This window comes from Haemorhous mexicanus, chromosome 22, assembly GCF_027477595.1.
Source record: "Haemorhous mexicanus isolate bHaeMex1 chromosome 22, bHaeMex1.pri, whole genome shotgun sequence".
NCBI lineage: Eukaryota > Metazoa > Chordata > Aves > Passeriformes > Fringillidae > Haemorhous > Haemorhous mexicanus.
The window spans coordinates 355274-380177 of record NC_082362.1 but is presented as its reverse complement, the minus strand read 5'-3'; the positions used below and the strand labels follow the sequence as shown (position 1 = coordinate 380177).

The 24904-nt window shown below is 57.1% G+C and overlaps 1 protein-coding gene and 1 long non-coding RNA gene across 6 annotated transcripts in view; one reads left to right on the top strand and one right to left on the bottom strand.

Annotated features, from left to right (window-relative positions):
- The window catches only part of HIP1 (huntingtin interacting protein 1), a 44122-nt gene extending 20732 nt beyond the window's left edge, over positions 1 to 23390 (top strand). The window contains exons 1-31 of one of the 5 annotated variants that reach the window (XM_059865620.1): positions 1053 to 1189; positions 8532 to 8595; positions 9123 to 9265; positions 9816 to 9872; positions 10325 to 10405; positions 11066 to 11142; positions 11300 to 11361; positions 12583 to 12723; positions 13089 to 13146; positions 13941 to 14016; positions 14424 to 14555; positions 15154 to 15251; positions 15407 to 15479; positions 15784 to 15967; positions 16063 to 16151; positions 16245 to 16361; positions 16449 to 16550; positions 17243 to 17437; positions 17555 to 17702; positions 17794 to 17880; positions 17987 to 18094; positions 18468 to 18604; positions 18711 to 18821; positions 18940 to 18998; positions 19084 to 19177; positions 19518 to 19618; positions 19731 to 19836; positions 19966 to 20089; positions 20554 to 20615; positions 21122 to 21233; positions 21545 to 23390. In XM_059865620.1, coding sequence (XP_059721603.1) covers positions 1172 to 1189; positions 8532 to 8595; positions 9123 to 9265; positions 9816 to 9872; positions 10325 to 10405; positions 11066 to 11142; positions 11300 to 11361; positions 12583 to 12723; positions 13089 to 13146; positions 13941 to 14016; positions 14424 to 14555; positions 15154 to 15251; positions 15407 to 15479; positions 15784 to 15967; positions 16063 to 16151; positions 16245 to 16361; positions 16449 to 16550; positions 17243 to 17437; positions 17555 to 17702; positions 17794 to 17880; positions 17987 to 18094; positions 18468 to 18604; positions 18711 to 18821; positions 18940 to 18998; positions 19084 to 19177; positions 19518 to 19618; positions 19731 to 19836; positions 19966 to 20089; positions 20554 to 20615; positions 21122 to 21233; positions 21545 to 21555 — 3027 coding nt within the window. In that variant the 5' untranslated portion in view covers positions 1053 to 1171 and the 3' untranslated portion in view covers positions 21556 to 23390. Of the gene's footprint in view, positions 1 to 1052; positions 1190 to 8531; positions 8596 to 9122; positions 9266 to 9815; positions 9873 to 10324; positions 10406 to 11065; positions 11143 to 11299; positions 11362 to 12525; positions 12724 to 13088; positions 13147 to 13940; positions 14017 to 14423; positions 14556 to 15153; positions 15252 to 15406; positions 15480 to 15783; positions 15968 to 16062; positions 16152 to 16244; positions 16362 to 16448; positions 16551 to 17242; positions 17438 to 17554; positions 17703 to 17793; positions 17881 to 17986; positions 18095 to 18467; positions 18605 to 18710; positions 18822 to 18939; positions 18999 to 19083; positions 19178 to 19517; positions 19619 to 19730; positions 19837 to 19965; positions 20090 to 20553; positions 20616 to 21121; positions 21234 to 21544 lie in introns of those variants that run through there. The other 4 variants (XM_059865618.1, XM_059865616.1, XM_059865617.1 and 1 more) reach the window with 4 other exon arrangements.
- LOC132337253 (uncharacterized) lies at positions 3256 to 24891 on the bottom strand. Its single transcript, XR_009489118.1, has 2 exons — positions 24770 to 24891; positions 3256 to 4202 (listed from the first exon to the last, which is right to left on the bottom strand). It is a non-coding gene; the product is annotated as an uncharacterized LOC132337253 (long non-coding RNA).
- Between the last annotated feature and the right edge of the window lie 13 nt (positions 24892 to 24904).

Genomic DNA, 24904 nt, shown 5'->3' with positions numbered 1-24904 from the left:
CAGGGGTGGCAGGGCTCTGTCTCCTTGGGGATGTGGGATGCTGTTATCTCATTAGGAGAGGCCAAACCATCATCCCAGAGTAAGTGGCTGAGCCGTGACTAGACTGCAGTAATCCCGAGGGATTAGTGTGTTGGATTAGTATGTTGGCTGGGCTGGCCTCACAGCAGCACTTTTTTCTTCGGGCCCTGAAGCATCTCCTCCGCCGACAAGCCAAGGGCCCTGGCAGTGCTTTGGGGTCGCTTTTAGGAGATTCACTGCGTGATAGAAGAATGGTTTAGTTGGTTTCTTTTGTGCCTTCCCATCAGAAAATATTCCTTGAGCACAAGGAGGAGCTAGGAAAAACCAAAATCCTCCTGCCTGGACGCTTTCCTGTCCCTCGATGGGGTGGTCATGGTGGTCAGTGAGCCGTCCCTGCCTGCCTGTGGGACTGACTTCAGCCAGGGGCTTGTTACCACGCTGGTTTAATTGCTCTTGTTGTTGGAAGCAAGATGCTAGCAGCCGAATAGGCTCTGGAGCAAGGGAACTCTGCACAGGTGCCAGACAGACCCACTGGTGTAGCTTCACCCCGAGGCACAGAGATGGGGCAGGAGGTGGGGCAGGGGATGGAGCAGAGGGGCTGACAGGGAATGGACGACGGGACAGACAAAGGGGTAGGGAGTCTGACAGGGAGTAAGAGAGGGGTCAGGCAGTGAAAGGGTCAGGCAGTGGGGCAGGGGATGGAGCAGGAGGGTGTAGATGGTACAAGGGATGAGGCAGGGAATGGGGCAGGAGGCCAGGGATGGGACAGCAGATCTAGCAGTGGGGCAGGGTTTCGGGTAGGGGTCGTGCATCTAGTCGTAGGGCAGCAGGGCTGAGGCGGCTGTGCCGAGGGATGCGAAGCTCTCTACCCGGGAACCCTCTGGCCGTCATCCACTCCTACGCTCTGCCGCAGCCCCGAAGCGGGCGCGGCTAGGGAGGGTGGGCGGGCGGTTCTGCGGGACGCCCCCCCGGCGTGCCCGCCCCCCGAGGGTTCCTTTGTTATTCCGGCCGAGCGCCGCGCCCCCGCCCCCGCCCCGCCCTCTCCGCCGCCGCTGCCCGGCAGAACCTTCCAGCGCCGCCGCCCCGCGGGGCCGCCGCCATGGGCGCTGCCGCCGCGCCGCGCTGAGCCCGCACCGAGCCCCGAGTCCCCGCCATGGAGTTGGGCAAGGTGGTAAGTGCGCGGCCACGGCCATCCCCCGGAGACCCTCGCGCCCCTCCCGGGCTCATTCCTGTAATCAGGGTTCGCATCCAGGGAAACTCCTTCCCGGTGAAGTTCGTTACTGGTGCTGGCGGTTCCCGTAGGAGCATCGCGGGGAGCGGGGATGGTTCGTGTGGCAGCGAGACCCGCCGGCGGCTGTGGGGGGCTCGTCTCCTGGGGATGAGGAGCTTCCCCTGCGGCTGCGGCCGGAGCGGGTTCGCTCCCACACGTCCGTGTGAGTCGTCTTCTCCCAGTCCCCGGCTCGGCCGGGTTCAGGCCGTGCCACGAACACCCGCGTCCCCACGAGCACTGGTGTCCCCGTGCGTCCGTGTCCCCGTGCGTCCGTGTCCCCACCAGCTCTTCCCATGCATCCATATTGCCATGTCCCCACATACCTGTATTTCCATGCACCTGTGTCCCCGTGCCCAGTGCTGCTGTCACAGCTCCTCTGGCCCATGGAGACTGCCCCTCACCCAGACAGAAGGAATGAAAACAAGTTTGGGGCGAGAAGTGGGTTTTAGGGACTGTTCCTACAGGGAGCACGTTCACCCCTGCACTGCTCACCCTGGGAAGAGGGATTTGGCTTTTCGCTGTGCTCCACCATATCCCTCAGATGCAGTATTGAGTCCACGTGGTCATTGCTGCTCTTGGCGCCGTTGCAAGATCCAGACATCTTGGGGGCATAACAGGAGAGGGATGCCCCATCCTGCTCCCAGGAGCTGCTGCTCACCCAGAAGCATTGCAAGGAGTTATTTCCACCAGCACTAGATCTGAGCTTAATTTCAGAATATCCTGCTAGGACAATAAGAGCTGCTGTGTTCCTGCTGGGGTGGTGCTTTTCAAGAAAGGTGGGTCCTGGGTGGTAGTTGATCATAGAAATGGATATCTGGATGAGCTCCTTGCATCTGCTCCCTAAATCTTTCATCCTCATTCCTTTATCTCTTCCTGTTCCAAAAAATGCCTAAATATTTGCATCTGCTGGGAAGCAGAAGACTGTGGTCAACATGACTGGGAAGGTTTCAGGAATGTTTGAAGGTGGTGGTAGACCTTCCTGGACTGACCCTGTCAGACATGGCCACACTCCCTCCCCAGACAGAAATCACCACTGCTGGAAGAGATTATCCTTGCATAAAATCCCCATTTACAGTTAAAAGCCTGGTTATTGGAGCAGCTCATGGGAAAGGCTCCGGCTGCAGCTGAGCCAGCTGGGCACTGATTGACTCCCCTGAGCAGTAATTAAGTGAGAAGAGTAATGAGCGAATGTGCATGTTTTAATGGAGGGATGGGGATCCTGGGGGTGCCCCTGGATTTCTGCCTCTCTTCAGATCTAGCCCCCTGTGATGGGCTCCGATTGTGCTCTGGGGTTGGAAGTGCCAGGCAGCGGCAGCCTCAGCTCTGAACTTCACAGTGTCATCTTCCCCATTTGGTCCCTGTGAGGTCTGTGTTTTGTAGCCTTGCTTTTTGCCAGCTATTCTCCCCAAAATTTCTTCTTACCATAATTTTTTTTCCCCCTAAGGTTTATCTGTGTAAAAGAAAAGTCCACATTCCTTAAACTGGATTTTAAAATTCCATGTCCAAGTAATTAAACTGCTTAAGTTATTTATGGCTGGAGGAAGCCAGTTGCCCAGCACTCCAGGTGCTGGTTCCTTGTGGTGGGCAGTGATGTGATCACTGTGGTAAACACATTAATGGGAGCCAAACTCTCCCTGTGATCATTCCAGCTCTCCCCTGCTGGCATCGACTATCTCACTGGAGCCCTTGGGACCCATTACAGATTGTTTGGTTGGTTGTCCTCCTTCTTTCCTTGGCCTTGAAGGTGGAAGAGCAATTGGATCACACAGTTTTCATCCAACCCCATCCCTCCTGATGGTATGGAACTTGGAATTTTCACTCGAGGCTCTGGAAGAGCCAATGTGGGTCAAGTCCTTGCACACACAGCTCATGGGTGTATCCTCCTGTGGATCCCAACCTCTGCTGCCCTCAGGAGTAACTGGGAGCTGCTGGAGTGGGCTGTTCAGGCACATTCAAAATGGACATAATAGGCATCCTACAACTTTATTTTGGTTTTACTGCTGGGATAGCAGCAATACAGCTCTCAAGGCAAAGGCATGCTAGAAGTTGGGTGTCGGCTTCCAGCCTTGCATGTCTCATTGTGGTCAGAGACCTCTGAACCTCACACCACCACACCTCAGTTTCCTGGCCTAGGTGTTTTTTTTCCCAGGAAACCCCACCTGTGCTGGAAGAGCTCCATAACACTCCTTTATCGGGCGTTGCTGAGTGCTGGAGGGGCTGGTGGTGTTATTGATCTGAAGTCATCATCCTCCTGGCCTCAGGAGAGAGAGCAGACCTGGAGGCAGCAATGACAGAGCAAGGTCTCTGTCAAGAAGAGCATCATGGTGATGCCATTGGATTCCAGTGTGGCTCACGGAGTTTGTTGCCATCTTCCCGGTGACTCTGTTTTGGAGTGTTCCATGTGCAGGCTGTGGGACAAGGTGACCCCACCTACACCGCTATCACTTGGGGTTCAGGGCTGTCTCTGGACACCTTTGTTTTCCTCCTATGGGCATCTGGGCTGGTGGCATCAGCATCTCCTCCTGGAGAGGGACATCTGAAGCCATCACCACTGGGAGTGACCCCAATGGATGCAGTGAGGTTTTGGGGTCTCTGTCACTGAAGTAAGTTGTTGGTTTGAGGAAAACGGTTGTTTTTATGGCCCAAGCACTGCAAAATCTGAGACTTGTTTTATTTGGGAGCTATTCTCATCTGGAGGGAGCAGGAGGTAAGAAGAGCAGCAACATATTCTGGGATATGCTCACAAAGCCTGGACAAGGAGCTTATTCCCAGAGGAGCTCCAGGATGTAGCCAGGCAGAAGAGGAGCACTTGCTTTCCACACTCATGGATTCAGCAGCAGATGCAGCCAAATAGCCTGGATTAAGTGGTGGGAAGGTATTTTTCACATCTCCTGACTCCCTGTTCCCAAGAAGCCTATGGGAATGAGCAGAAAGGCACGTTGAGCATCCTCCCGTCCAATACATAGAAATATATCCCTGGGTTTTACATCCCATGTGGGCAGCCAGGCCTGCCAGCATTGCTTTCCTGCCTCCCTTTCCCTCCAGCTGCTGTCAGGCACAAAGCCAAGCTTGTTTCCTGCTCCTGCTGTCAGGCCACAGGTGCCCAGCATGGGGGGACCACAGCCACCCCAGCTGTCCCCAGGAGCTCTCGCCAGTCCTCAGTGGAGCATTGACTACCCCAGGTGTTACCCAGCTGGCTTTTTTCCAGGATTTTGCTGGACAAAACCATTCCTTGAGCACCTCGAGGCTAGAATTTGACATTAGCTGCTGAAGGTGGTAGATGTTTAAAGAGATTCACAGAATTCACAGAATGACCAGAGAAGAGACCTTAGAAGAGACCTTCAAGATCATTGAGTCCAACTCATGCCCCAGCACCTCAACTAAACCCTGGCACCCAGTGCCACATCTGGTCTTTTTTTAAACACATTCAGGGATGGTGACTCCACCACCTCCCTGGGCAGGCCATTTCAACACTTTATCACTCTTTCCGTACAAAACTTTTTCCCTAATATCCCACTTACATTTTCCTTGGCGCAGTTAAGATGTGCCCTTGGAAGAGCTTGCCTGGTTCCCATGTTCTGTACACCCTCCAGAGCCTGAGCCAAACTTTGCTTTACTGGGATTTGCATTTTAATTAAGCCCATGGATTTTTCTTCCAGACTTGTTGTAGTCAAGTCTTCCTGCTCGCTCCCTTCTCTGAAGCTCCTGCGACTGCAGAGCTTGTGAGCAGTTTTCCAGAGGTACGCTCTATCCCGGCTCTCCATTTATAGAAAGGAATTAAGAAGAAATGAGGGAGCATTACTAAGAGGATTTGCACTGCGACTTACTCAGTTTGTACAAATAATTCGCAGTAGCTCTGGATTCTTTAATCAACACTCGTTTCCTTCTGGAAATGAGAGAAGCAGGAAGGCGTTGTGCTGCTCCTGAGCCAAGCTTGGCTCTTTGCCTTCAGATGGGAAATTTTGCATTCAGAGAGTAATCTGGGGAGAACTGGTGGGGAGTGAGGGTGTGTATGGCAGAGGGAAGTGTATGTCAGGGCTCAGAAAGCCTCTGTCATCCTGACCCTCTTCCTCCATGCAGTTTTGGGCTTCTGTGGAGCCTGCAGACACATGCCTGGAGAGGTGGCATGAGACCTTGTCCATAGGTCACCCCAGTGTGGAGCTGATGATGGCTCTACCCTGCTGTGAAATCTCCATGTGAGGAGGTCTGGGCTGGATCAGGGGTTGGGAATTCCTGTGGGACAAAGCTATGGCGGCCTGTCAAGCCATATGTGCAAGTAGACCTTCCACAGGTTTCTGGGAATCCCCTTGATGTTGCAGAAGGAGGAAAAGACTATTGGAAAGATGTCATTGCTCAGAGATAGGTAGTCCCAGACTGCTCCTCTCCCAAATGGCCTGTGCCTTTCCATGTCTATGGGGTTTCCTCACCCTGCTCAAGTGGCACTTGGAAAGCTAACAGTGCTTGCAGCATTCTATTGCAGCCTTCCCAGCCCCAATACCTTTCTCAGCCCTTGCAGCACCCATGGAGCCACTCCCCAGCCTGGCAGAGCCCCATGCACAGCTGTGCCCCAGGTTCTGCCCCACTGAGCCCAGTCTTGACCCTGTGGCTCTTCAGGGCTGACCAGATGGCAGTGTCACACTCACACCTCTCCTTCTGCAGTAGACCCCTCTGGACTCTCCTCCAGCTTCTTGCCTGGCCCTTGCACAAGAGGAAACTCCAGTGTTTCCTGTCCCAGCAGCAGGGTGGGGTGTGGGGCTGCCCCATGTCCCCAGTGTCCCCTGCCCTGTTCACGAAACTGGAGTGGGGCTGGCAGTGCTGCCCAAATGTGCCCTGGTGGGTCAGAAGTCACCCCCATAGGTTGGAAGCTCATAATTAAATTAAAATTCCATCAGCTGCAGGTGTGGGATGGTAGTGGGGAGGGGCATCTCTGAGTCAGGGTAAAAGGCCCTCTGTGGGGAAGGGGTCTGGGCTTGCTGTCCAAGCAGCCTCAAGTTTCCCTCTGCTCTGACCCAATTTTGCAGCCAAATCACCCTCCGTGACCCCGCTTGTCCCCCAGAGGTGACAATTCTAGCCTTGGTCTCCTGCTACTGCTCTGTGCTCCCCCAGTTTGCTGATGTGGATGCTGCCAGAGACACTGATATGGCAATTTGAGCATACCCCAAGTGGCTCCGGGGATGGGACCCCTGCCCTGCACTCTTGGGGATGCAATGTGAAAGTGTGGTGTCCACAACTACACCCAGAAAGTGAGATCCAGCTTTTCCTCGGAAACCTTTCTGCCTTCCAGATGGATGTGTGTGCTTCAAATGGAGTTGAGGAACTTAGGGATGGAAGGTCCAGCTGGTCCCTGCCTGGAACCAGGGGCTGACAGCCCCCATCACCCTCCTATTGTGTCTCCTCACTCTTGGAGGTCACTGGGGCTTCCTTAGTTGGAAAAAAGTGTCCTTGCTTTGCTGAGAAAAGCTGACACGAAAGAGCAGTTAAACTGGGAGCTCCATTTCTAGCTTTCCCAGGGATGAAGCACAGCTTCTCTCCAGAGACCATCCCTGTTCTGGTCATTCAAGGACAGCAGGAGCAGCTTTGGGAAGGTGGAGCCTACATCCTGCCTCTGGCTATGAGCTTCTGCTCCCCAGCTCTGGCTTTGCATTTGGCTTGTTTCTTGTGGTCCAGGACTCCATTCTGAGGTGGAATGTGCATTTAAATGCTGATCCTGGCACTCCTCACTGTGCCGGCTGGTTCATCACAACTGTCATGACAGTCTTGGGGGCTTTAGGGCTAAGACTGGGATTTTGAGTGAGGACAAGCTGCCCCTGGAGCTGGATCCATGACACGTGTCACAGATGGATGTTGGGATGCAGGCGTTTTACTCCGGGCCTCTAGGACATGGTCATCCCTCTCCAGACTGTCAGAGGCGCCTTCTCAAGGATTTTTTTAATGCTGCATTTAATTTTATGGTTTTCCTGACAAGGGGCTGTGGCTTCTGAGAATTCAGGTCCCCTGACACCTCAACATGAGCCTCCTGCATCTTGCTGATGATGTCCTATGTCACCTCCATTGTCACCACCCAGAGCCAATAGGGATGGGGCTGCAAACACCATAGAGCAGTGGCATCCCTGCAACAGAACTGGAGCATCTGGACATAGTTTCAGCAAAGGGGGTGCTTGGCTCTGGGCTGGGGGTGTAGGGATGGGATGCAGCTGTGGGTGGGGTCTCATCTGTCTCAGGCTGTCATCATTCCCGCTCCAGCTAGCACATGTTTTGGTGTCAGAGGGACTTCCTGGAGGATTTGGGCTGTACTCCACCACATTTAGGGCTCCTGTGGGCCTGCTCAGCACAGACTCACTGGAGTCTGTAGAGATGAAGCCACATGGGGCCACCTCACAGAGGGCCAGGAAGCAGGGTTGAAGCAAGGACTGTAGTGAAAAAGGCATTGAAATTAATCTCACAGCTTTAATTGGTTTATATCAGTAATGAGCTACTTCTGGCAGTGCTGAGCCAGACGGTTCCTTCCCTTGGCAGTGGGATGTTCATTGGAGCAGGTGCCAAGGAAGCACTTGGTGATGTGGGAGCCTGGGGAGAGGATGACCCTGAGCTGGCATCTTTGCGTCCCCGTGAAGGATCAGAAATGGGGTAGAGTTAAAAATCCTGCCTGGAAAATTCTTCCAGTGGCTGCCACTGCATTCCGTAGGATAAATGGTGGCTGGCTGTGCCAAGACTCCTCCCCAAGGTCCTCAACACTTGCATGGCAAGTCCTGCCTGTGGGTTCCACTCCTTTCCCTCTAATCCATGGAGCAGCCTGGACCTTTGCCAGGCAGCCCTGGCAGTGGTCTTGCCATCCTACTGCCCAATTTTTTGTGTCCCCCCAAATTGTCCTCCCCATTCAGCACCCCAAAAGTGGGGTAGGAGCTGCCAGCTGCTACCCACGATCCAAAGGCAGGGAAGGAATTTGCCTTCCCTCTGCCTGTCCTACCACTCTGAGGACAGCAGAGGGTTTTTTGTCAGCACTTTAATTGCTTCATTATTATCCTGAGTAAATGAGTCCTGGCAGCAGCTGAACCTCGTGGATGCCAACTGCATCCCAGAAAGGCATCTGGGAAAGGTCAGCATCCATCTGGCACAAGCAGGGATTGGGGACCTGTATGGAACCCAGCCACCGCAGAGCCAGAGGGTCTCAGTGAGCAACGGGGAACCGTGAGGGAGCCTCAGCCTTTCCCATCTCACCCCCCCCATCACTTCTCTCTTGCAGACCGTCAGCATCAATAAAGCCATTAATGCACAGGAAGTTGCTGTCAAGGAGAAACATGCCAGGAATATCCTTCTCAAAGCTGGCCATGGGAATGTGGGAGTGGGGCTGGGGCTGCCTGGAAAAGGGGCAGCATCAAGAGGGTGTGTGAGGAAAAGTGCCCAGGGTGCTGGGGAGGGTGGGGGCTATTAACAGCATTGGATATTTTTCCAGCATGGCATGGGGTCCCTGCTACTACTGTCACAGCCTTTGAATGTTGGTAGGTGCCCAGGCTGGTGTTCCCAGCACTGCCATCCTAGGAGAAGGCAGGAGGGGAAGGTGCCCACAGTAGGCTGGGACACTGCCACCAAAGGTGGATCCCCAGCATCCCAGCCAGGCACCTGGGAAGGCTCAGCAGAGGCACAGCCCCAGCCTTGCATGTGCCATGGTGCTCCTGGGAGGGAGAGGTGGCTTGTGCCACTTTGGGGACAGCATATGCCTGGACTGGGCACAATTAACTCCCTGTGGTGGCATGGCCACTCTGGCTGCAGCTGTCTTTGGGTGGCCATTCTCCATCACCAAAGGGCAGAGGAGTGCTTCCTTGACCACTGGCACCATGCATCCTGGGCACGCACCATGAGAAGGGAGCGCAGACCTTCTGGTCAGTGGTGAACCGGCTGCCGCTGTCCGGCAATGCTGTGCTCTGCTGGAAGTTCTGCCATGTCTTCCACAAGCTCCTCCGGGATGGACATTCCAATGTGAGTGCCCACAGCTCAGCTTGGGGCCAAATCCTTTCCCTTGCAGGGCTACACTGGGTGATGGAAAATGCTGGACGGTCAGTGTCCTCCTTAGGGATCAGTCCTGGGGTGGGAACTGGAGTCCTCCCAGAGGGTCATTGGCCTCCCAGGGGTCAATCCTGAGCAGGGCCTGGAGCTGGAGTCCCCCTGGAGGGTTGGTGTCCTCCTGGGGGTCAGTCCTATGGGGATACCAGTGCTGGAGCTCTCCCAAAGGGTCAGTGCCCTGCAGGTCAATCCTGGGTGCCAGAGCCCTCCTGGTGCTGCCATGCCCAAACCCCCATGTGCCATCTGCAGTGCCGGTGCCAGAGGAAACTGCTCAGTGCCTGCAATGGTGCACAGGAGCCATCAGCAAGGATTCTCCTTGGGGAAGTGGAGGCACCCAGGGCTGGTGGCAGCAGTAAAGGGTTGGGAATGCATCAAGACCTCCTGTTTGTCACCCAGTTCCTGGTTTCAAGTAGGGAACACTGTCTCCTGGTGCTCTGCCTACTGATTGTCACCATCGTTCCTCCAGGTCCTGAAAGACTCTGTGCGATACAAGAATGAGCTGAGTGACATGAGCAGGATGTGGGTAAGTGACCAACCCTGCCAGCCATGGGAGGGAGACCCTCGGAGTGCCATGGCTGGGCTGGGGGGAGGTGGGGGGGGTGTAGGCTTGAGGGGTTCCCTCTCCCAGGAAGCAGAGCACAGCCATGGCTGACCTGTGGCTGTTATCACCTACCTGGGCTGCGTTTCAGTAGCATTCTGTGTTGCCTTCCACCAAAATCAAATGCTTCCTTCCTATTTTATGGCAAAACCCAATAAAAACGTGGCTCTGACAGTCAAATGAAGCATTAAAACATGCAGAGAAGGCGATGGGAAGATCTGACCAAATCCCTTCAGTACAGCCAGTCTGCATCTAGGTGCTAGTGAGGAGGGTTTGGCTGTGGTTTTGGGGAGATAAGGGAGGGGTCAATCATTCTGCAGCAGAAGGCTTTTCCACAGCCTGCCCTGGATCTCAGCAGCTTTTTGGGGTCCCCACAGGGCCACCTGAGCGAGGGCTACGGTCAGCTCTGCAGCATCTACCTCAAACTGCTGAGAACCAAGATGGAATTTCACACCAAGGTAAGCCTCTCCATCCCTGTCCCCAAGGCTGTAGCAAGGGGTGCGCACTGGGGTGACAGCACGGTATCAGCATGGCTATCCTGCTGCCTCCATGAAATATTCACAAATCTGCCAGTGGCCATCAAAAATGGCCCAAGGACCAATGCTTTGGAGGTGACTCCTGGCGGTCCAGGGCTCCTTGGACTGGGCTGGGAGTTGGTGGATTACAAGTAGTAGGAGACACACACACCCCATTCTCCCCCAGCTATCCTAGATGAGAAAACTGATGGAAAGAGGTGTTTTCTGTGCCCATCACCCTGTTTTGGAAGTGTGATGTGACATTCCCCAGAAGGCCAGGGCAGGTACCCCCTGGGGCAGATATCACTCCATCCTGTCCAGCTCTCTGCTGACAGCCCTATCTCCTCCCTGCTAGGCAAGTTTCTCAACCCAGGGAGAATCAGCATTTCTAGCTGGGAAGAGAACAGATGCTGTTTATTAGGGATGCTGTGGTCACCCAGGGTTCAAAGACCCTGTGCTACCTCCCTTTTCCCCCACATCACTCCCCTGGCTCATCCAAGAGCTGACTTTAAAGCTTCAGGATCACAGCCCTGGTGCTCCCAGAGCTGTGGCCAGACCAGGGGATCTTCTGGAACCCTTTCCTTACTCCTGTTTTCCCCACAGAACCCCCGATTCCCTGGAAATCTGCAGATGTCTGACCGGCAGCTCGATGAGGCTGGGGAGAACGATGTCAATAACTTGTGAGTGCAGGGCTGGGGAAGGTCTGGAAGGGAGTGGGTGCAGGTGGGTGGCACGATCTGCCCAACCCCACCGGCAGCATGATCGAGCAGGGACAGGACCCTTCCTCATGGGTGTCCTTGGAGACAGTCCCCAACCATCCTCAACCCTGTTTCCTAGTTTTCAGCTGACGGTGGAGATGTTTGACTACCTGGAGTGTGAGCTGAACCTCTTCCAGACAGGTAAAGGCCTGCATTACTCTGAGACACGGTGGAGTGACAGATCTGCTGGAGTCCAGCCCCTTGGTGGGGCTGATCCGAGCTGGATGAGGCTCTGACAGGGGATGTTGGCTCAGGCCACCACAGCTCAGCTCTTCTATGGGCACTTCACCTGAATTATGATTCAACAAGGCAAAGTGGAAGGTGCTGCACCTGGGTCAGGGCAACCCCTGGTATCAATCCAGGCTGAAGGATGGAGGGATGGAGAGCAGCCCTGCCGGGAAGGACTTGGGGATGCTGGAGGATGAGGAGTTCAACATGCCCCAGCCATGTGTGTTCCAAAACCTCCCATGATCTGGGCTGATCCCCCAGCATGGGCAGCAGGTGAGGGGGCTGTTCTGCCCCTCTACCCCATTTAAGTAAGACCCCTCCTGCAGAGCTGCCTCCAGCCCTGGTGTCCCAGCACAGGAAGGACATGGGACTATTGGAGCAAGTCCAGAGGAGGCTACAGAGATGCTCTGAGGGCTGGAGCCCTTCTGCTCTGGAGACAGGTTGGGAGAGCTGGGGGTGTCCAGCTGGAGAACAGAAGGGTCCAGGAAGACCTTAGAGCTTCTTCCAGTGCCTAAAGGGGCTCCAAGAGCACCAGGAAGGGACTTCAGACAAGGGATGGAGTGACAGGACAAGGGGGAATGGCTTCCCACTGACAGAGGGCAGGGTTAGGTGGGAAACTGGGAAGAAATTCTTGGCTGTGAGGGTGGTGAGACCATGGCACAGGTTGTCCAGGAAAGCTGTGGTTGCCCCATCCCTGGAAGAGTTCAAGGCCAGGTTGGATAGAGTTTAGAGCACCCTGGTCTAGTGGAAGGTGTTGGAATAAGATGGTCTTCAGCTGCTCCAAGCTGGTTTTGGGGCATCTTCTGTCTGGCACACCCAGCACACTCCAGTGGCCAGTGGGACAACAGTGACAGGCAGAGCACAGGGGTCACGTGTCAGCTCTGCCCCGGGACGTGGCTGGGGCTCAGTCCTGGTTGAAGGCCTATGGTGCTAGGCTGGAGTGTTCCCAGGCCTGGGTAGGAGACCTAGGTGGGAATTTTGCCTCCCACTGAGCTCACAAACAGCTGCAGGGTGGCAGGCTGTGTCCCTAAGGGCCAGTGGGTATCTTGCTCTGGATGACATCTGTGGATTTGGCAGGCATAGTGTGGCACCCTCGGATGCTGCCGGATCTCATCCTGCACTCCTTCCCTGCAGTATTCAGCTCTCTGGACATGTCACGTTCAGTGTCAGTGACAGCAGCAGGGCAGTGCCGTTTGGCCCCACTCATCCAGGTGATCCTGGACTGCAGTCACCTCTATGACTACACTGTCAAGCTGCTCTTCAAGCTCCACTCCTGTGAGTGTCCCCAGCACTACTGCCTTTGATGGGGGGGGACACACAGGGAGGCACTGGGTCCACCACCCTGCTCAGCCTGGGCTGTTTACCATTACCTCTTCCCCCACCTCTTTTGGGGGGTGAAGGGAGTCACCATATCAAAACCCATATCCTTCTGGATCTGGAATTATGACAGCCACCAGCCCACACTTCTCTCTGCCCTGAGGAGTGTGGAGCATGGTCCCTTTCTGCAGCGGGACACTGTGTGGAGTAGTTGGACCCCTAGAGGAGGGTGGCCATCTCTGGGAAAGAGCTGCCTCCATGTGGCTGTGCTTATGGGTTGTTCCCTGATCCATGAAGACATTTCTACTTTCTGCTTCTTCCAGGTCTGCCAGCAGATACACTGCAGGGCCACCGGGATCGCTTCCTGGAGCAGTTCCGAAAGTAAGTGCCCAGACCCAGAGCATGGGTGCTCTGGGAGTGCTCCCAAGGCACTGAGATCAAAAATGAGTGAGCAGGGATGTGCTGTGGTCTCTGGTACGTGATTATTTAGAGTAACCAAAACAAAAACTGGTCACCAAGAGCAGGGAGGGGATGTCATGCTGCCAGGGGAGGATGTCATTGTGCTGAGAGACAACTTGATCAAGGTCACAAACTCAAAGAGCAGATAGCAGTGCTGACTGTACTCTGACCACACAGAGCACCTTGGGACAGGGATCAACAGCGCCAAGATCCTGACTGGGTTGCTCAGGTGACTGGGAGAGGTGGGAGCTAGGAGTGGTGTGGCTGGACACTGTCCCTCCGCAAAACTTTTAAGTCCTGGAGGGAGGTACCCTGCTTTGGGGAGGATGCTCCTGCAAGAACTGAAGGTGAGGGTGTTGGCTCCAGGCAAGAAGCCCCCCTGCTCCTGAAAACTTTGGGTAGGCAGGAAGTGGTTTAGGTTGGAAGGCACCTTTGAAGGTCATCGGGTACTACTCTGATGGGACACCTTCCACTAGACCAGGTCACTCAAGTTTCAGGTGCTTCTCCCTGCCCATCAGGCCTGGGATTTATGAGATAAGACCTCCAGCAGTAGGAGGACTTCCAGGACCTGCTCTGAGTTTGGTGGCAGCACAGAACACATTCCCCTCCAGAGCAGTACAGTGGCCAAGTGACACCCCCCCCCCACTCCTGGAGCCAGGCAAGGGATTGTCCAGATTGAACAAGAACCATCTCTAACCATTCCCTGCTCCTTGCAGACTCAAGGACCTTTTCTACCGCTCCAGCAACCTCCAGTACTTCAAGCGGCTGATTCAGATCCCGCAGCTGCCAGAGGTGAGACCCTGCAGTCCTCATGTTCCCTGTCCCTGTGTCCAGGGGCAGCAGTGGGGGCACTGGCCAAAGGCCCAAAAAAGCCTATTGCTGCCTTTCCCAGCTTCTTAGGTCTGGTGGCATTGTGGGGCTCCTGGGCCTTGAGGATTCTTTTATCCCTCACTGGGTGGCATCCAAGTGGACATAGCTGCCCTCTGACTGGAAGCTGGGATCCCCTCTCTCACTGATCCATAGCCCTTGCTGAGATCCAACCCTGCGGGTCCTGTTTCCATCCCTGTGGGTCCTGGCTCCGTTCTCATGGGTCAAGGCATGGCCAGCTTAGCTCCAGGGCAGGATTTCAACTAACTGTGCTTTCAGTCCAGTAGCAGTGCCAGTCTTTCCACCTTAGCCCAGCTCCATTTCCTCCCCAGAACCCTCCCAATTTCCTGCGTGCCTCTGCGCTGTCAGAGCACATCAGCCCCGTGGTGGTGATCCCCGCCGAGGCATCCTCGCCTGACAGCGAGCCCATCACAGACCTGGTGGAGATGGATGCAGCCTCACAGGTGAGGATGGTGGGGGCTCTCTGCCTCTGAGCCAGGGTTATTTCTCTAAATCCATGCTGCGGTGAGACAGTGGGGATGGCCTTGGGAGCTGGGGAGTGTCACCGGAGAGAGATGGGTTGGTGTTGGATGACTGTCTAGACTGTCTAAGTGCTGGATGTCCCATCTGGGTGGTGCTTATCCCATCTGGATGCTGGGTGTCCTGTCTGGGTGCTGATGGGGCTGAACTAGCCTGAATTCTCCCAGTGCTGCTCAGTGGTGTGGTGCCCTCCAGTGAGCGAGGAGAGATTTGTCTTCAAGCATTGCCATGGAGACCTTTAGGTCTTCACCCTCCTCTCCACCAAAGGTTGTTCTCAGGCATTGAGTGGGGAGGGGAAGGAGCATGCAGTGACATGGCTTTGGGAATCTTCTCCCTCCAGGAGATCACAGATGCCCCATGTTCATCAAGTTCATCACATTTAGTGTCCTGGAAGCACGGGGAACCAGCCCCGGTGTCCAGGCAGCTCGTAGGCTGGCTTGGCAGTGACACTGGGGACATAGAGGGACCAGGGCTCCCAAGTGGCAGTGGGGTCACTCTAGGTCTGTCCTGCTTTTCCCACAGAGCCTGTTTGACAACAAATTTGATGACATCTTTGGCAGCTCCTTCAGCTGCGACCCCTTCAACTTTAACAGCCAGAACGGGATGAACAAGGATGACAAGTAAGCAATCCTGGCAATGCTGCAGAATGGCCAAGATGGTACCAGGACCTCCCTGCCTGGAACGGCATTGCAGCCATGGTGACACAGGAGACACCTCCCCTCCCAGGCTGTGTCCCCATGGCACTGAGAGTGAATCCCATGTCTTTCCTTCCTAGGGACCGGCTAATTGAGCAACTTTATGGGGAGATCACAGCCCTGAAGGAGGAGCTGGAGAACTTCAAGGCTGAGGTGGGTGATCTTGTCTCTGGGTGGACAAGATAGTGACCCTATCTCTGTCCTGCCCTCTTCCCAGTGGCTTCCCCCATACAGGGGGTCCCTAGGTGTGCCAGGGGGCTGCATCTCTGTCAGGGGGTGGACTAAGGCCCACTGCCCAGCATCCTTGTGCTTTGCCCAGATGCACTTGGGGGCCAGCAGGGAGATACCCGTGGGGGGGCTGCTGGACATTACTGGAGGGCATTGGATGGTACCAGTGGGCATTGAATGGTCCTGGCAAGCGCTGAACAGCACCATCAGCCCCCACCCATCACCGCAGAGTGCACGAGGTGCAGTGCAGCTGCGTGGCCGTGCCAGCGAGTTGGAGGCTGAGCTGGCCGAGCAGCAGCACCTGAAGCAGCAGGCACAGGACGAGAGCGAGTTCCTGCGTGCAGAGCTGGAGGAGCTGAAGAAGCAGCGGGAGGACACGGAGAAGGCTCAGCGGAGCCTGACTGAAATTGAGAGTGAGCAGGGAGTGCCAGCACTGGCATGGGGTGGGGGTGAGCCTCGGGCAGGGGGGTCTCAGGTGCTCAGCTCTGTGTCCCTGTGTGCATGGCAGGACGGGCACAGGCCAACGAGCAGCGGTATAGCAAACTGAAGGAGAAGTACAGCGAGCTGGTGCAGAACCACGCTGACCTGCTGCGCAAGGTGGGCTCCCCAGACCACCCCCCCCAGCCTCCCCTGTCCCAGCCCTGCCCTCTGCTACCAGGGGCTGTGCAGCTCATTCTCTGATGTTGCCAGAACGCGGAGGTGACCAAGCAGATTACCGTGGCCAGGCAGGCCCAGGGGGATGTGGAGCGAGAGAAGAAGGAGCTGGAGGACTCCTTCCAGCGTGTGAGTGAGCAGGCACAGAGGAAGGTGAGTAGGGATGGTGGGGGACACACCAGGGATGAGCAGGGGCTCCCCATGAGGCACCATTGCTGTCAACCTCTTCCCTTGCTGCAGTCTCAGGAGCAGGCAGAAGTGCTGGAGACACTGAAGCGGGAGCTGGCAGCCAGCAGACAAGAGCTGCAGGTCCTCCAGGGCACACTGGAATCCAGCACACAGGTGAGAGCACCACTCTGGGCTGGTAGCCAGGCCTTAAGCATTTGAGAGGTGATACCCACCACTGAGCTGAAAACTAGCTCCTTGTCATCATCTTTGCCACATCTGAGCAGGTTTGATGTCACATAGGGGAGTTTCACGCTCCTGAGTGTCGTAGTATGTGGAGTAATGGGCTCCAGCAGCAGGGATCAGGGAATAAAAATGCCTGAAAGAACAGGGTCAGTCAGCACTTCTGCCTGCTGTAAGCCCAGGTAGCAGTGTAGCATCACACTGCAAGATGTGCCAGAGGGTAACCCATGCCCACAGAGCTGTGGAAGACAGGAGGGGTGCCTGGGCTCATTGTAGGAGGCAGAAGCTGGCAGGAAATTGCAGTCACCCATCTATGAGGTGGGCAGACTCAGCAACAGGATGGGGATGGGGCAGAAGCAGCACGCTGCATCCACTCCTCCATCAGGATGGTGACAGTTGTGATAAAAATGCATTTTCACTGATAAAAGTGAAAAAGCTCCCCAGGAGCCTCAGTTGTCACCAGATAAGATCATCAGTGCTGCTTGGTGTGGGGAGCTGTGTTTGTGCAGGCCATGGTGCACCCAGCAGGGACAGTTGGGGTGGCCCAAGCCTGGACGAAGAATGGGTCACCAAACTGGAGGGTTCACCCTCGGCACAGCCCCAGCTGCTGTTTCATGCCCCACCAGGCAGGAGCAGAGCAGAACACTCGGATTGCCAGCCTGGAGCAGGAGAGGGACAGGCTGAGCCAAGCAGCAGAGCAGCACAGGGACAAGATGGCAGCTCTGCAGGCTGAGCTGCAGCAGCTACGGGACACGCTCAGCTGCGAGCAGGAGAGCAGTAGGACAGAGCTGGAGATGCTGCAGACCCAGCTGAGAGACAAGGTACCGCGAGGGTCCTGCCATTCCCCTTCTGGCCAGATCAGAGGGGTTTGGGCAGGCCAGGTGCAGGGAGTGCCCAATGGCCCAGCAAGGGCTCTGAGCCTGGCTCTGGCCCAGCAGGAGAGTACAGAGCGAGTGCTGCAGCAGTGCCTGGCCAAGGAGCAGCTGTCCCTGCTGCAGGGCATCACGCGCGAGGCTGAGCGCATGGTGCAGGATGCCTTGGCTCGCATGGAGGATCCTGCTCATATCAGCTGCACCGGCTCAGCAGGTGATGCCCCTGCTACTCCCAAATTTGGTGTTATCACAGCCTGCCTGCTCCCTGTGGTCTCAGCTGAGCCCTGCCTGCTGTCTGCCTGCAGATTGCCTCCTGTCCCAGACGCTGGCAGCCTCTGAGTGCGCAGAGCGGCTGCGGGATGCACACAGCAAGTACCTTTCGAGTGGCGCAGGTGAGAGGTGGCAGCCCCAGGCATTGGGCACAGGGGCAGCCCTGCCATGCGGGGTGGGTGGTCAGCGCAGTGGGGGCTGAGGCCTGTGCCCGTTGTCCTGCCACAGCCGTGGGCTCCCTGCTGCCCCACCTGGCACTCTTCGCCCACCTGGTCAGCAACACCATCCTGCAGGGCAGTGCGACCTCCCATGTGGCCCCTGTGGAGCCTGCTGACCGTGAGTGCTGCCCCGGGCCAGGGGTTGGGTGAGCAGGGGTCAGAATGGGCAGGGTATCAGGGTGAACATGGTGGGTGGGTAGGGGTCAGGATGGGCAAGGGCTGGGGTGGGCAGAGGATTCAGTGGGCAGGGACCAAGATGGGTAGTTGAGCAGGGGCTGGAGTGAGCAGATGTCAGGGTGGGAAGGCACCAGGGCAAAGAGGATACTGGGGTGAGCAGAGGCCAGGTTGTGCTGGGGTCATGGTAGGATGCTGGGATGAAGTGGGCAGAAACCAGGGCAGGCAGAGGCCAGCACAGGCAGGATGATGTGGAGGGTGGGAACCAAACATCTCCCCACATGTGGCCCCTTCAGCCCCCCATGCTGCCCATGCAGGTCTGCTGGAGCTGTGCAAGCAGTGTGGCAGTGAGACTGTGAGCTACCTCAGCGCCCTGCAAGACCCAGGGATGGTCGCAAGTGCTGACTGCAGCCTGGTGACAGCCTGCCTGGGCCAGATCAGCGCTATCGGGGAGGTGGGTGGCCCAGGAGGGCTAGTGGGATGGGATCGGGCCATGGCAGGCACCACCAGAGGGACTGTAGTGCTCCTGGATGGTCCCTTTCATCCCATCCTGTCCCCAGGAGCTGCGCCCCAGAGGCCTGGATGTCAAGCAGGAGGAGCTGGGTGACCTAGTGGACAAGGAGATGGCAGCGACGGCCACGGCCATTGAAATCGCATCTGCCCGTATTGAGGTGAGGGTCACCACAAGCAGAGAGGTGCCCACAGGCATGATGCTGGGGGCCTGCTGGGACCACTGTAGAGGCCAGGGAGACACATTGGGCTCAGTACAGCCTTTCTCCCCTCAACCAGGAGATGCTGAGCAAGGCACGGGCTGGTGACACTGGGGTCCAACTGGAAGTTAACGAGAGGTGAGTGATGATCAGAGCACTGGATAGAGCCAGGCAGGCAGGGCAGCAGCTCCACAGAGGGGACTCAGTGGTGTTTGTCTCACAGGATTCTGGGCTCCTGCACAGGCCTCATGCAGGCCATCCGTGTCCTGGTCCTGGCCTCCAAGGATCTCCAGAGAGAGATCGTGGAGAGTGGACGGGTGAGCTGGGACAGGGGTAGGGGCAAGGGGGTGCTTGTCCAGCTGGGGGTCATCGTGCACTTGTTGGGATATGCTGCTCCAACCGTTGTCCTGCTGGGACTTCTGCACCAGCTGCCAGGAGCTGCTTGCTGACCCCAGGGGCTCACCCTGGTTATGGTTCCTGGGGTGTTGTGGTGATCCTTGATCTCCCTTCCCACAAAGGGGACCCCACAACCCCCAAGTTCAGTGTATCCCTGCCTCCCACACACAGCCTGAATGACACCCTGACCTCCTCCTTTCCGCCCCCCAGAGTAGGGGTTTGGGGGTGCTCAGTAACTAATTGCACCTTTACCAATGGCAGGGTGCAGCATCCCCCAAGGAGTTCTATGCCAAGAATTCACGCTGGACTGAGGGTCTCATCTCTGCTTCCAAGGCAGTAGGCTGGGGTGCCACTGTCATGGTGTAAGTGCCACTGTCACCAGAGCAGGGAGAGAATGACAGACTCCTACCATCATTACAGGGAGGGGACACGGGTGGCAGTATGATGCTCCAGCTCCTCTTTGCTGTCCTGCAGTGATGCTGCTGACCTGGTAGTGCAAGGCAAGGGGACCTTTGAGGAGCTGATGGTCTGTTCCCGGGAGATCGCGGCCAGCACCGCTCAGCTGGTGGCAGCCTCCAAGGTAGGAGCAAGGCTGCTACCCTTCCCATGGTTCAGGGAGATGCTGGGGCGCCATGTGGTCACCCCAAATCCTGGGGCTGGTCTTCTGCTCGCCTGGTGGGGTGTGACCCCCTCCTCACTGTCCTGTCAGGTGAAGGCAGACAAAGACAGCAGTAACCTCTGCAAGCTCCAGCAAGCCTCCCGGGGTGTCAACCAGGCCACGGCCAGTGTGGTGGCCTCCACCAAAGCTGGGAAGTCTCAAGTGGAGGAGAAAGGTAAGTGTTGGGCTGCAGGGATCTTAGAATCATGTAATAACTAAGGTTGGAGAAGCTCTCTAAGACAATTGAGTTTACCTGTTCCCCCACCACTAACCACATCCCCAAGTGCCACATTTACATGGTTTTTAAATCCCTCCAGGAACTGTGACTCCACCATATCCTGGGCAGCTTCTGCCACTGCTGAACAACCCTTTTCATGAAGAAATTTTCCTTTTTGCCCAACCTAAACCTCCTCTGGTACAACTCGAGGCCGTTTTCTCTGGTCCTAATGCTTGGAGCACAAACCTGCCCCAAAACCTCTCCTCTTGGTTGGCTGTGCCCCTGTGGTATCTGCCAATGACTGCCCCTCACTCCCTCCCTGCATATCCCCTGGTGCCAGAACATGCCAGCAGCATGGGAGCTGCTGGTGGGTGTGACTGGGGTTCAGAGCTTGAGGGGGCCTGTGGTGTCTTTCTCCACAGATAGCATGGACTTCTCCAGCATGACACTCACCCAGATCAAGCGTCAGGAGATGGACTCACAGGTAGGAGATTCCCATGTTTTGAGAAACACACCTAGTCAAGTCTCTCTTGGGCTGCCTGAGGTGGGGCATCAAATTTGGGGTCACCATGCCCAGCTGCTCCTAGGTAGCACAAGCAAAGGCAAAGCCCAAGGTGTGAAGGCAACAGATGGGTTTGCACAGGAGTCACATGCTCTTGGTCCTCAGTCCCTCCCTGATGCTGTTCCCATCATGACATAGCAGCCAGTGGCCACCCCCTACCCACAGCATCCACCTCTGCCTGGCATGAGGCAGCTCTGGGGAATTCCCCTGCCAGGGATGCCCACACAGATCATTGTGCCTTCATTTGTCTGCACAAGCAGTGCCCACCTGAGCTCTATCCCTTCCCCAGGTCCACTCGTCATTTTGGAGCACTTGTGGGATGCACCTCTGTGGTATTTGGGCTTGATGTTGGGGGCATAATGGGTGTGAAAGGGCAGTGCTTGGCCCAGCTCCATGCCAAGGTGGGCATGTCCTGGCCGTGTCCCCAGGTGCGGGTGCTGGAGCTGGAGAACCAGCTGCAGAAGGAGCGGCAGAAGCTGGGGGAGCTGCGCAAGAAGCACTACGAGCTGGCTGGCGTGGCAGAGGGCTGGGAGGAGGACGGTGAGTGGTGCCAGCCCTGCTCCAGCTGGGCAGCTGCTCCTGGAAAAGGTGGGGCAGGGTGGAGAAGCCCTTCCTGCCATCCATGGCAGTGAGAAGGTTTTGCTGCATCCCCCACAAGCCTGGGGATAGTTGGCACACATGGGCAAATCCTATGGGGGTCTCTCCACAGGAAAAACCCCAACATGTGGCATCTACATCATCCCCAGGCAGGGGGCTCAGGTGCTGCTAGAGCAGCCTTGTGGTCCCAGAGGGATGAGGCAGAGGGATGCCGATGGACAGCGCACCCCTTGACCCTGTCTTCCCGCTTATAGCTGCAGATTAGCACCAGTGGTAGAAGCAGCCCACAGGGGACATCTGGAACCCTGTGGGGGACACCCTTGGGACCCCACTTGGTGCAGTCTGTTGAGAAGAACCCCAAGGAAGTGGTGCAGAAGCCCCCCTGAAGCACACATCCCCTGTGTTCCTCCAAGAGCCGCCTCCAGAACCAGAGCTGAGCCGCCAGCAAGACCCCAGGGCTGGGGCAAGGGCACAAACCACACCTGTATTTATTAGAGCTGCTGGGGGTGGGGGGAGGTGTCCACACGGGGGTCTTTAACCCTTTAGTTTTGTTTTTGCACAGATTCTCGGAACTCCTAGAGCCTTCTCTGGCTGAGCGAGAGCGGTCAGGCTTCTCTTGCCTCTCGCTGCTTTTCCAGCCTTAATCCAGCCCCTGGTTCGACATGAATGTCTCCCCACCCTGGGAATGAGCATGCTGAAGGCCCCGGGGGTGCCACTAGGTGGGGAACAGCCTTTGGGGTGCTGCTGGGCTTGGTGCTAAGTGTGCTCCCCCTCGGCGGGGACACCGAGTGCCTTTGGCCACTGCAGGCTGAGAGGTGGTGTTCCCATGTAATACCCTGGCTGATGACACAGGGTGCTAGGAGCAGCTAGGAAAGGGGCAGCAGCAGGAGGAATGCTGCCATGAGCTCCTGTCCCTCATTCCAGGTCCACCTCCCAAAATGCCTCCTAAGCCCCCCTGAGCTGGGCTTCTCTGCCCTGACAGTTCACTGTGTTCATGCCAGCAATAAACCCTCCGCAAGGTGCTGGGTGTGGCTTTGGGCCACCAAGGTGCCACCAGCTCCTGGGGACAGGGGGTGACTCTAGGGTAGCAGCACAGAGGGTCTGAGGGGGAGCCAGGGTGCCCCAAAACCAGAGCACCCCAAAAGCCAGAGTAAGTTAGCTCCCTGTCCCTGGTCACTTTGGTGCCACCCTGGTGTTATCACCACCCTCTTGGGTGCAGGGGGACAAGGGCCAGTGTGGCTGTGGGCAGATGTGGCCACAGAGCTGGCACCAGCCAGGGAACCTTTGTGCCTTGAGCAGGGGGCTCAGAGGGCCGGGGGCATCAGCCACCTCCGGGCCCCCCAGCTCGACTCGCTGCAGTGGAGACAGTGACGTCAGACCATGCAGCAATGTCCCCATCCTCCACGGTCCTGCTGGTGCCCCTGCTGGGACCAGTGTCCCTCCACTTGAGGTGCTGAGGACAGGATTTGGCCTTTCTCCCTTTGGGAAGAGGCTGGGCTGTCACCGTGTACTTTCCCAGCAACGCCCACCTGTCAGCACCCAGCTGGCACCTGAAGCAGTGGGACCTGCCACTGCCGTGGCCTCAGAGCTGCCACCCATCCACGCAGCCATCTAGTGTGCAGGGAGCCACTGTTCCCGTGTTCCCTCCAGCCCTGCTGCTCTGTGTGCCAGCCCACCGGAGGGACCTGGGCTCCTGCTGCTTCCCCAACCTCAACCCATGCTGGCTCCCCTTGGATGCAATACCAACCATCCTGTTCCTGCAGGACACAGGGAGCCCCGAAACCCTCCCCACTATTTTTGGGGGGAGTCTCGCCTGCACGCCCAACTACCTCAGGCCTTGGGGCCCGGGAGCGGCATGGCGGTCACAGTGGCACTGGGGGCTTGGGGACAGCAGCACTGCTCTCGGCCTAATCCACTTGTCCCTTTTGTATCTCAGCCAGGCATGGGCAGAGGGTCTCTGTGGTATCCCCAGTGATGGCAGCTGGTGACGGGGATGGCGGCGGTGCCCCCCCCCACTGCAGGGCAAGTCAATTTGGGTTTTCATTGTATGATAATGACCATGTTGTTTGTTTTGGATTTTTCAATAAAGCCTTCAGCCCAGCCCCGCAGCTTGAGGGGGGACACAGGGGACCTGTGTCACAAGGGGGTTGTGGGCTCTGCCCTTATCAGTATGCTCAGTGGCCCCCAAAATCACTTGGGGTCTAGGTGACCCAGGTGTTGTTCTGGGGATGACCTCGACCTGCGTGTCCCTAAGGCCAACCTGCATGTCACCTCTTTCTGCTGGGAGGGCACCAGGATCTGGTCCCAGACCAGCCCTGAGGAGCGTGGGTGGCTTTGTCCTCCCTGGGAGGATGATGCTGTAGTGGGGAGGCCATGCCGATCATCCTGTCACCCCAGCAGAGCCGGGTGGCCCACGTGGTCCACAGACAGGGATCTCAGAGGAATGTCCCCTCCTAAGCGTGGTTAACCCACCCTGGGCAGCACGTAATGTTCTCCAGCCTTGCCAGGGCCACCTGGACTCCTGGGATGCAGAAAGCCCTGTGATAGCAACCACTGTCCGTGTTACTTTCCCTGCTGTTGTCCCTGCCTGCCATGGATCCTGCCCTGCAAAGCACAGCTGGCTGGCAGTGGGGTGGGATATCCCCAGGGATAGCCATGTCTCCTGAGGAGACCAAGGGCTCACTCAGCCTGCCAGAGAGTTTCCCACGGTTCTCAGCCCTGTCCTCAGAGCAGGAGGGTGGCAATGGCACCCTTCATCTGGGACAAGGGGACAGGCTCGACATCGTGCTGACTGGGGAGCGGCAGGACTGCCTGCCCCTGGGTTCCTGCACGTGGGACACAAAGTCAGATATGGGGTCGGGACTGGGGACATATGACAGGGACTGGGACAGCGGGACACAGAGACTGGAATGGTATAGGGGGGCTGTAGGGGACAGGGTGGGAAGAGGAACATAGGGAGGGGTAGAGGGGGGAACACACAGGCTGGAATGATGTTGGGGGTTGTTAGAGACAGGACGGGAACACAGAGACCAGAAGAACGTGGGAATTGGGATGGTAGACAGGACTGCGGATTGGAGATGGGGAAATTGGAAGCTGGGTGGGGGAGACGTGGTGGGGAAGGGATGGGGATGGAGCAAGCCCGAAGGTCCCGGTGGGAACAGGGACACATGGCTTGGGGCAGGGGGGCATGGATGACGGCGGGAGAGACCCTGGCCGTGGAACGAGAAGTGAGGACAGGGCGGCCATGAGCGGTCCAGGGGCCGAGCTCCGCCCGCCCCGCGCAGAGCACGCCGGGAACCCGCGGAGACAGGGCTGGCCGTTCTCCCGCCCATTTAGCCCCGCCTACTTCAGGCCCCGCCCACACGCAACTGGAAGCGCCGCTCACCCCAGAAGCTCCACCCCAAAAACCCACGTCCCCCACGTTGACGCAGAAGGGCCGGTCCCGCCCCCCCCGCTCCCCCTCGTTAAGCCCCGCCTACCCGTGGGGCCCCGGCCCCTCCGTGCTTGCCGGCGGGACTCGTCGCTCCTACTGGGCGTGTCCCTAAAGCTAAGCCTCGCCTCCGCGGTACGCGCCGAGAGGGCCGGTCGCGCCCACCTTAAGCCCCGCCCACTCG